Source organism: Rutilus rutilus (assembly GCF_951802725.1).
Source record: "Rutilus rutilus genome assembly, chromosome: 3".
In the NCBI taxonomy this organism is placed as follows: Eukaryota; Metazoa; Chordata; class Actinopteri; order Cypriniformes; family Leuciscidae; genus Rutilus; species Rutilus rutilus.
Genome location: NC_140211.1, coordinates 7,328,695 through 7,340,457, shown reverse-complemented (window position 1 = coordinate 7,340,457; position 11,763 = coordinate 7,328,695). Strand labels below are relative to the sequence as shown.

At 36.3% G+C, this 11,763-nt stretch overlaps 1 protein-coding gene across 2 annotated transcripts; it reads left to right on the top strand.

The window, feature by feature from the left end:
* The first annotated feature begins 2,539 nt into the window (after nucleotides 1–2,539).
* On the top strand, nucleotides 2,540–10,212 carry six7 (SIX homeobox 7). 2 transcript variants are annotated; one of them, XM_084404290.1, is made up of 4 exons: nucleotides 2,540–2,712; nucleotides 2,804–3,178; nucleotides 7,310–7,473; nucleotides 8,565–10,212. In XM_084404290.1, exons 1-4 carry the CDS (start codon nucleotides 2,710–2,712, stop codon nucleotides 8,767–8,769), a joined length of 747 nt encoding a protein of 248 aa, XP_084260416.1. In that variant the 5' UTR covers nucleotides 2,540–2,709; the 3' UTR covers nucleotides 8,770–10,212. The 2 variants fall into 2 exon arrangements, with proteins under 2 accessions (XP_084260416.1, XP_084260415.1); XM_084404289.1 differs by having other exon boundaries at nucleotides 2,553–3,178.
* The last annotated feature ends 1,551 nt before the right edge of the window (nucleotides 10,213–11,763 follow it).

The following is an 11,763-nucleotide window of genomic DNA, read 5'->3' as shown; positions in this document are numbered from 1 at the left end:
TATATATAACAATTAACATAAATATATATATAGCAAAAATTTTTAGAATTTATTTAATTTAGTAATTTATTGTCAAAATATATTAATTTTATATTTATAAAACAAAAATGATAAAAATGCAATTCAGTAATACATAGTATTACTTAGTAACACTAATAGGAGTTTTTGAGTAGCCTATTATCATTATCATTAAGGTATTATTAATTAGGGGAACAGTCTTGTAAAAGTGTATTAGCAGTGATGACTCTGTTGCTGATTTACTACAGGTAACAGATGTTAATGGACGTCTCACTGAAAGGCAAAGGCAATGACAACAAACACTCATAACTTTCAGAATACACAAATCCCTCCGAACCCCCCATCCCCCCCGCCCCCCCACCCAGATGACAGATCAATGTAAATCTAGACAGATCATTTTGTCCTCAGATAAAACCCTCTAAATCTTGACATTCACCTGACTGCAACCTTTATTAAACAGTCTGTATGAAGATTTAACATCGTTTGCCCTGAGAGCACATTTAAGAAGACTAATTTTAAGTCAGCCATATGCAGTCTGCAGCAACGGCTCCATTTGACAAAAGCTGACTGAAAAAAAGCCTCGTCCATACCATACAGATTTGTTCTGGTTTTTTCAGCACAGAATGTTTCAAGGTTCTGCTTAGAAAACATTTTATATTTGCAGTGTGTTTCATACGTAACTTACGTACTGGTGATTATGAAATTTAAGAACGCAAAAGGTTCATTCCAATGAAACCGGTGCCTTTTCCATTAAAAAAATAAATAAAAATTCTTTAAGATTTTAAACATTTCATCAGACAAAGAGAGTTATAAATGCATAAATTGTGTCACAAAAATGTTAAAATATGTTGACTGCAAAACAAAATATATGACAAAGGCACAAAATAAAACAGGAGACCCTCATTGGTCCTTGAAGAGTTCACGTCAGAATGACATAATAAGAGATTTATGTATTTTTTATATATTGGGGGAGAGTTATGATGATAACAGGCTATGTGTTTTTAATTAAATATGTCCACTAAAATCAAAATGTTTTTTTTTTTTTGCATATATAAACTTTTAAAGTATGTGCATATTTGTTTGTATAGGCCTATGTGTGTGTGTGTGTATATATTATATATATATATATATATATATATATATATATATATATATATATATATATATATAGGCTATATATATATATATATATATATATATATATATATATATAGTCTTGCCACACCTTTATTTTTAAGAACAACACGTCTATAATCAGCCTCAGCCAGGCATATTTCCAAAATAAGGGTAGTTACGCATTTGTTTAACCAATTTGTTGACAGATGCTTATTTTAAAGCGGATTAATAGTAAAATTGTCTCCCGGAGGACTGATTAATGTCCAGAAGATCTCAGGGATGAATGGAGAGAGGGGCTATTAATGTACTACAGTGGGGCATCAGGCGCTCAGACCTGCTCCAAGGTCACAGAGGATACGGTATAAACGTGTCCAGATTAATTAAGGAGGCATTAGTCAGTCGGGATTCTGAAGTGATTTAGGCAACATGCATCTCAAAACGTCTCCTCGGACCGGCATGCGATAGTGATTTCCATGGCCTAAGCTCCTCGTTCAGATCAAATCCCAATTAAAGGCGGTACGACAACACCGGAGACCTTTGGTCCATTTACCGCCTGACTACATGAGCCCGTTTATCACGACAGCGCCTGACCGACGACTCGGATGTCAAAGAGATTCTGAAAAGACAAGGATAAATGCAGATTGTGCAGACAACTAGTCAGATTTGATTTTCAAATTAAGTTTCTACTAACTTTCAACCCAAAAGCTGCAGGTTTTTAGGGATTACAAACAATAGATAGATCAAATATTACTCCTAAATAGTGATTGATTTAATTTAATTTTAATAGATTTTTTATTTATTTAAATTGTTAATATTCTTATTTGACCTAGACACATGTAAGCGATATGATCAAAAATTATGGATAGTTAGAAGATATGCAGAGAGACAGATGATGGATGGATGGATGAATGGACATTTTTAAGTCGCAATTTGAATCTAGTCAGATGTGAATCTGCAAAATGAATGTATTTCTGCATTCTACATGATAGTTTCATCTAGCATAAGAAGAGTGAGTTTATATCAATATGAAATATAGATGTTGCATAAACTATTAAGCCCCCTCTTGATGACTTAACTTCAAGTTAAGTTAAACTTCATTTCAACTTCAAACTCGCATCACTTGGCAGATAAAACTCTCTCACATATGCATTAAACCACGACTGTTTTCACTGACAGCTTCATGACTCGATCTCCCAGTATTTATCCAGCAGAATGAATTAAAGTCGCTGTCCTGACAGTTATTTAGTTAGTTAGTCTAACAACCCGACCAGTCCCTCCGCGAACAGCAACCCCCCGCTAAGTGGCTAATGACCGAGGCGTATAATCCTCCTCAAAACAAGCACAAAGATGCTAATTGAATCTCTCTATAAATAGGCTTGACTTCTGCTGCTCCTCCTTTACTAGAAGCGGCACCGAAAACGCCGGTGTTCCGCGAGTTCACGCAGATCCTACCGAGAAATCAGTCGGTCAAGAGAGCTACATTACACAACAGGTGTCTCCTCAAGTCTGAGGGAGTGTTTATATCGCTTTACTCGAACTGAATCAGAGAGACGCGTTCAGTGGATCCAGCGCGCAATGGTGAGATAAGGAGGCGCGCAAACTTTTAAATCACAATCCCTGACAGACAAACCTAGTCATGTTCCCTCTGCCGATGTTCACGGCTGAGCAGGTGGCTCGGGTCTGCGAGAATCTGGAGGAGACGGGAGATATCGAGCGCTTGGGCCGGTTCCTCTGGTCTCTGCCCGCCGCCGTGCCCGGCTCGACCGGGGAACTTCTCAACCGTCACGAGTCGGTGATGCGTGCGCGCGCGCTCGTGGCTTTCCACGGCGGGAATTTCGAGGCTCTCTATCAGATCCTGCAGAGTCACCGGTTCACGCGCGAGTCCCACGCGAAGCTGCAGGACCTGTGGCTGGACGCGCACTACCGCGAGGCGGAGCGGCTGCGGGGGAGACCGCTGGGCCCGGTGGAGAAGTACCGAATCCGGAAGAAGTTTCCCCTCCCTCGAACCATCTGGGACGGCGAGCAGAAGACACACTGCTTTAAGGTGAGAGTCTTTTTCAAAAGAATGCGATGATGACGTGTTTTAACGGTCATCAGCATCGTAAATCCTGCGAAGTTTAAAAAAAAAAAAAATATATATATATATATTTTAAATGTAAGTTTATAACACTAAACTTTTATATTAGTTTACATTCAATTACAAAAAAAATAAAAAAGCTGCTGTAAGAGTGACGGTAAAGTTGACATCTACTCTTTTTGAAAGTTGTGAAAACTCTATAGTGGAGTTTTTCTTTTGATATTTAAGCAAATGGGAACACAAAAAATTTAATTAGCTGGAAAAAAAATGAAGATGAATTTGTGGCCTACATATCGTTCACAAGTTTGGGTTAAAGAAATTACTTTTATTCTGTAAAGAAGACTTTTTCACAGACTGTGATGACGTGTTTAACGGTCATCCGCATCGTAAATCCTGCAGTTTTTTTTATATTAATTTTATATTAATTTTTTTATATTTTGCACTATAAATAATAATAATAATAAACTAGTTGACTATTAACTGACGTGTTTTAATGGTCATCAGCATCAGTTTTTTTAATATATAGGCCTATATATATATATATATATATTTTTTTTTTAAATGATGTACATTTATAACTCTAAACTTAGTAGGCCTATTATATTAGCCTACATTTGCAACCAACAACAAAAAAAAACCTTAAAAAAAAAAAACATTTATGCTGCTGGATGAGTGACATCTTTCATCTATTCTTTGTTGTGAAAACACTATTGTGGCGTTTTCTTTTGCCATTTGAGAAAATGGGAACACAAAGAAATGTATATTTAATGTAGTCTCCCTTTCACCGCTATAGAAGTTTACCCAACTATGACGACTTCCGGTTCTGAGAATCCCGGAAATGTGAAAAGGGTCTAATGTAAAGTTATTGATGACTGAAGGAAGGATAGTAAAAGTCTGGAGTGACACACCCACTCATGCCTCCTTGGCACAATAATAATTGCCTTGAAATGACACAAATAGAAAGATAAGACTAGGTATGTAGTGGACATTGATTTTTACTCCTTAACTGCTTTGTTAAAGGTTGAATTGAAATCAATTAGTGCCAAACGTCACTGAATACGATGTCTACTTCATAAATAGTATGAACATTTTGGTAATATAGATCGCTCAAACCATATTTGGAAATGGAAGATTCCTTTTATGGCCACCAATGGAGTCTGGTTTCATTTAGTGGAATAGTTTGGTACTGCGCCTAAACAAAATCTTACTGAAAAGCTAATTTTTTTTGAGATATCAATCTCAAATTTGTTTAGATTTATGGCTTTGGTTTTCTTGCCGTTTTAAAGTAATATGTGTTTTGTAAAATATCCTATTTTATATACAGTAAAAATAATTATATTTTTACATTTTCATAAAATTTAAGTTTTTATTTTATTTCACTTTCATATTTTTAAGCTACCAAGTGTCTCCTTTTAAAAGTAACCACACTTAAGTCTGTGCATCAAAGTATCCAAGATTTATAACAATTAAGTCAGTTTAGAAGCACAAAATACATCTACAAATCTAATTTCAAGCATTGACTCATAAACATATGTATATATATATATATATATATATATATATATATATATATATATTACACACACCCAAATACATGCATGCATACATATAAAACACTAATTTATCCGTTTAATAATGCAGCATGTATTCATTAAAAACTCAGTTAAATATCATTAGAATGCATTAATCAAATCCTAAAAATTTCTAAAAACAAAAGCAAAAGCCTGCTAAGAGTGCAACACTGAAAGGAAATCTGGATTAGTATCTGATTGTTTATGCACTAAATGTTTTAAATGTTTGGTTCTTGTTGTAACATTGTAGATGAACTGGTTAATTCAAGTCAAAAATATAATTGGTTGCACTTTATTTTAGGCCTACAGTATGTGTACTTACAGTGTACTTACCTGAGAAAGTACTGGTTATGTAAGGTAACTACATGGGTTGCTTTCGGGTTAGTACTTAGTTATTACCCAGTTATTGCAATTAACAAGTACATTTTGTACATGGGGAACAGGACTCTAAAATAAAGTGAATTCATTTCTACTGAATCAGCCTGACTACATTAAGTAACAACAAAGTCATTTGAAGGGTCTGAGAACAGATCTTTGGGTCACAACTGCATTTTTCACTTTTAAAAGTGCAAACAAACAGGGACTTAATTACGCCGCATTCTCAATGCAACAATGTAAACACACCATTAAGCTCCTGCACCTATGATCTCATGCCGAGCGTCTCCGCGCGTCAGGATGCTTGTATAGAGCGCACGGCGCATTGAGACGTCGCTGTCGGTCTGTGTGCAGCTTGTTTTAAGCCTCTTGAGCCGAGGACCACCTGTGGCAATTAAGCTCTCTTTCCGCACAGATGACTTTCTACCTTTTCACCCCGCTCCAGACACTAGTGCTCAGATTAACTAACAGCTAAACAAAGCTCTCATAACGAGTCCCTCATTGTTTTTGCAGACTGGCCGAATGTGAATTGCAATGGAAAGTGGATTTTAAATACGTGCAGCGTGGTGGCTCGGGTGCTGGGTCACTTTACAGTAGTTACTACCGCAAGGAAATGAACCTTAATCACTGGCCAGTCGGCAGATTACTCCAGCAGACGGTAAATGAGATCTGATGGCTAGCTCTTTAACACACAAACCAGGATTGACTCCGCAAGCCCTGATCCAGGAACAGTGCTTTAAGCCTAATGCCGACTTCTGTCCTTCTTAGCTCGGATTTCCAAGGACATTATGATGGAAATATCTACTATTGCGTGACCACATATGCATCTAGTGAAGCTAATTGCAGTGAATCAACACTATAAGCAGTGGATTTGATTTCTGACTTGAATACAACCAGTTTAGTACTTTTTTGGGGTCAGACAAAACATTTTTGCAGTGAAACGAGCTGCGGGATTGATCCTCATTAGCAGATGAGTAAAAATGCGATCTATAAATACATCCCACCCAGCAGACTGATTATTTGAAAGTCCCCCTGTAGTCAATAATTTTATCCCTTAAAACTCATCTTTGATCACCAAAATTACACATTTAAGCGTTTTTTCTTCATGCCTTAAAATGGCTTGAATGTAACTCGACACCCTCGCCTCATTTAGTATACGTGGTTCTATGAATATGCAAATGAACCCCGCCTCCAGTCACTCACTCAGCTCAGAGATCCACTCGTTGACGATCACACGTTGATCTGATTGGTTACAAGGTAGTTTGTGATGTCAGAAACACCAGCGATTTCAAACTGTCTTTGGTTCACTGCAGTTTTAAGGAGAAAACACTCAGCAATGGTGTCGACTTATGAATTTACACATGGTTTGTAAACAACACATAAACACCCATTAAAATCTTTCAACCACAGGGGGACTTTAAATGTGCTATAATAAGATATAATGCTATTATCCTTCTTGAGCCTTTTAAAGGACTGGTAGACGCAAGGTTGGCCAGAAAGGTTATTATAGGTCAGTGTTTCTTGGAAACGTGAGACATTATTTCTGGATACCCACAAAATAGCCTTAAACTAATTGGAAAAAATTAGCTGAAAGAAAAAGATGATTTTATGATTCAACGTATGCACTACGATTCAAAAGTCTGGGTTAAAGAAAATTACTTTTATTTCGTAAATATGCATTAAACTGATTGAAAGTGACAGTAAAGACATTTGTAATGTTACTAAAGTTTCACATAAATGCTTTTCAATCATCAGAGATTCCTGAAAAAAGAAAATGTTTCACGTTCCCCCAAACACACACAGCAGCGCAACTGTTTTCAACATTGATAATAATAATCAGAAATGGTTCGTGAGCAGCAAATCAGAATGATTTCTGAAGGGTCATGTGACACTGAAGGCTGGAGTAATGATGCTGAAAATACAGCTTTGATCACAGGAATAAATTACAGTTTACAATCACATAGAAAACTAATTATAATAATATTACACAATTTACTGTATCCTTGATCAAATAGTAAGCTTTGCTTGGTGAGCAAAAACATTAACAATTGTACTGACCCTTAATTTGTAAATGATAGTGTAACTGTGAAGTTAGCAAGAAAAATGATCTTTTTGGACTGAGTAACAGTGGTGTTGATTCTGTGTTTTCCAGGAGCGAACCCGTAGTCTCCTAAGGGAATGGTACCTGCAGGATCCCTATCCAAACCCCTCCAGAAAGCGTCATCTGGCTCAGGCCACCGGTCTCACTCCCACACAGGTGGGCAACTGGTTCAAGAACAGACGACAGCGGGACAGAGCGGCATCTGCTAAAAACAGGTACACAAACTAACACACAGTATCACAGGTACACTGGAGAAATGAATCTCGATTCAGACACACACGCCATCTTATTCCTGAGACTGAGACAGCTTCACAAACTCTATTCAAATATTCTAATTATCACAGAAGAACTGGGATAAAAGTGTGTAGTTCGGATATCAACACTGATGTCACATGGTAGTGATCAAAATAGACCTTTTGAAAGTAACTTGACGCTTCAAAAAAAGACTGTATCGATTACATCGTTACACCAGTAGGTGGCGACAAGTGACTGTTAAAAATGTGTTTGTCATTGAATCATTCATTCAGAAGATTCGTTCAAAAATGCCGATTCATCCAGTAGTATTTTATGAGCGAGTCATTGAATCATTCATTCACTATTTCAAATAATTAATTCAACTTAATTAGAGATATTTTTAAAATAAAATGCAGCAATTAACATTTTGCCTGAACCTCTGGTAAATGACACATATTTTGTTTAGTTGTCTGTTCAGATTCCTGGGAGAACTGAAGAACGATTCTTTAGACGTTTCTTTTGCCTAGGAAACTAACTGAAATAAATACGTTTAAGTTGAATTAAGTTGAATAAATAAAAAATGAAATTAAATAAATAAAAATGACAAAAGCACTTAAACTAAAATGAAATATAAAAAAACTGATTTAAATTCTTAATAAATACTATAATATTATATACATAATATTAAAATAACTTTTTTTAGAAATATATTCTAAAATAGACTCAAGCATAGAGTTGCATTTACTTTAATATTCATTAATATTATTGCTCTGCCTGCATTGACACCATTATATGAGATATGAACTGAGCTGGTCGATGACGTCACGCTTTTCTCCAGAGCGGTTATATATATATGAACTAAATTAATAACTTTTTTACAACAAAAATGAAACATTACTGAACTTACTTAAGCTGTACTGTGACGGTATTTTCTTCTGGAAACAAACTTTGTTGCATTGTTTTCCTGTTATCTCTGTGAAGCTGCTTTGAAACAATGTGTAAAAAGCGCTATATAAATAAATGTGACTTGCCTTGACTAGAGTGAACAGACTTCTCTTGTTTTTCTCCCCAGACTACAGCAGGACTCCTCGCTCCTTCCCTCCGGCAGCTCTCCCGAATGTTCCTCCTCGGATCACCACACGCTCCTCCAGGGCTCGTCCCCGCGGCGTCCCGGGAGCCCGGAGAACAGCGACTGCAGCTCGGGCACGGGGCCGAGGGGGACCGGGGCCTCCACGCCCGACATCTCCGTCAGCAGCGACAGCGAGTTCGAGTCGTGAGGAACGCCTCGTCTGGATCCCGGCAAAAGCGTATAGATGCACTTAAAAGAAAGACTGAGAAATCAGCTTGTGAATGGACTTCCAGATTTGACAAAAAAAACCCCGCTCCCTCGTTCATGCTTGGTCTGTCCCGGGCCGAAGAGGAACTACGATTTCAAGACTTGAAATCGAACAGACTGCACCTCTTTAAAGGCATGTGCCAAATAAATCTCTTCGGGATCATTGGCTTTTTTAAAAACCATTCAGATACTCAGGTGGCACAAAATATGAGACGTATCAAACACAGGAAATATTATGCAAATTTTGTACATGAAGTCTAGTCTAGGTCCTCCCTTTCGTAGCACTACACACGTCTGTCGAAACCGCGAAAGAGAAACTGTCTGATCTGCATGTCCACTGAAAACGGAAGGTAGAAATAACTTGCTGCTCTATGTTTTCTTTAGAATAGGGCGTAGAGTTACTTGCGCTAACATTGCGTTGTTTTGGTTTTTTTGTTGATAAATGAGGATATGAAACGCTGAACAGTTTTACACAGGAATGTAACGATGTCACTCTTAGAAGAAAAGGTTCTATATGGAACCTTAAACAAGGGTTCTGTCAGGCGTTACATATTTAGAACCTTTGAAAATGGGATCATTCATCCTTTTTTAATTTGAATTAAATGTTATGAATTAAACGGCTTGTACACGTACTTTATCACTGGAAAAAAATTAAATAACCCATTAAACATAGAAGTATTATGCAATCATTTAATACATTTCTCCTTCTATATAAAACCTTTTTGGCATTTAGTGTTCTTTAAAATTGAGTCCGATGTAGAATCCCAGACTGCAGAGTGTCGGCCCGCATCCGGGACAAGCGGATTCCACGCATACCATAACTGGGCCGACACTGTTGCATTCTGGGTATTGAACCTTTTTTTCTAAGAGTGTAGTGTGAATGAACATAGATTAACTGGCATGTCATGGAATATTAATGCTGCTGAACTTGAAATATGCCATGATTTCTGCGCCAGCAAAACTGCTAACACTAAGAGAAAGTGTTTTAGTATCGTAGAAATGACACACATCACCTCTGAATTAACCTATGCATACTTTCTGTCCGTTTTCATTTCAACGAATGGCATCACTTGTCTCGGTCTGAAGTCATTTTATGTGCCTACACTTTGAGGACGACGTCAGACTGCATGATCGTCCGCTGTTTTTCATTTTCACACCCATACTCACCGAAGTTACAAGAGCGGGATTGTTTTGTTTTCATTCGTCTGTTGTTTGCAATTTTGAAATAAATGAAATTATTTTTTAAGCAAAGAGCTGTGTGTTCAAAACCTCCTTTGTGCCCTTTACGGGACTCACTAACATCAACTAAATGAGCCATTGAGGAAATCATAATATGGCTTTACTCAACCTTCAAGAAATAATTTAACAATAAAAGAAAATGTGTCATTACAAACATGTACAACCTGCTTTTTCTGTAGAACACAAAAGTAGAAAATCTGACCTCTAAAAAAATCATTTCAACTATATTTTATTCTAAAAATTATATGTTTTGCACTGTTAAATATATTTTCTTCTGTAAATGATAAGGAAACTCATAGCATGTATTTTACTGTAAAAGGTAGGTATTCATTTGTTAAAAAGGCTATTGATTCATTCTTTTAATACCTCATTTTCAACATATTTTACAGTAATTTAAAGTCCCAACGCAGTCAATAATTGTGTCCCTTAAAACTCATCTTTGATAATCAAAATTACACATTTAAGTTTTTTCAAAATAAGATATTTTTTTCCTGTGAAAATAATTTCTTCCAGCCTTAAAATAGCTTAAATGTTACTCTAGTCTACACGCTTGCTTCATGAATATGCAAATTAGCCCCGTCTCCACCAATCACGGCAGCCCAGATTACCTGATCCACTCGGTAGTAAACACTACAGGCTAAGTAGAAATATTGGTTTAATTCAGATATGTTAGAACCAGAAACTGATTCAGAAGAAGTCAATCAATTACTGTATTTTTTTGGCATTCTTCCATTAAATTTCATATTTTCGGAGTGTAACAGCAATATTAGTGCAGTCAACATTAACGCGTTAACATGCAAATCATTATTTCCAGTTTAACGTGTTAAAAATATTTTACACAATTAACGCAGCATCCGTTTTTTTCTGTCATCCTTTAGCTAGCATTACATTAGCTATATGATAACGCTCTTATTCATGCAAATGCTTTTAAACCATTCAGGCGCGATAAGACAAAAGAGACCTGTGTCCGTCTATGTAGGCTATATGTGAGTCTGTGACACACACACAACGCACAGAGAGACGCGAACTGCTTGAACAAACAATAACACATTTTATTGTCCATTTTGTCGAGTATCCTCATAAGAGCAGTCTTAAATTAGTTAAATAAAGTCTTAAATGACGATAAAGCGTTATGCGAGAATGAGACTCGCGTGATGTGCGTCAGGTCTTAAAGGAACAGCAGCCACTAATTCTCTCTGTCATAAATGTTAATCAAAGAACAAAGGGAACAGAGAAAATTACTCACTGCTCTAGACTAAAGAACTTTGTAGCTTCAATAAGGATTAATCTATATTTAATTCATAACTTATGCAGTGCAGACTGTTTGATAACTCAATTTCGGTATATTTCCTGTTACAGAAGGGGAACAGGTAAATATGACATTTATTATGAGGTTATGTGAGGATTGTTTTAAGTTCACTTAAATTCAAAGTTTTTTGAAGCCTAATAAATGTTAAAAATGTATAGCTTTCAATAATACTGTAATGTTTAATGGCTATAATGTTTAAAACTGGGGAAAAAAATCATATTCATTTACACATCAGTAGCAGTGATACTGGCCTTTAGAATTCCACTTTTTATTACTATAAAATTATATGCATTGCTTTATTAAATAGGATGTACATATCCTCAATTGTAGGGTAAGCAATTATTTTTATGCATAAAATTGCACCATATTTTACAGTTATTTAAATAG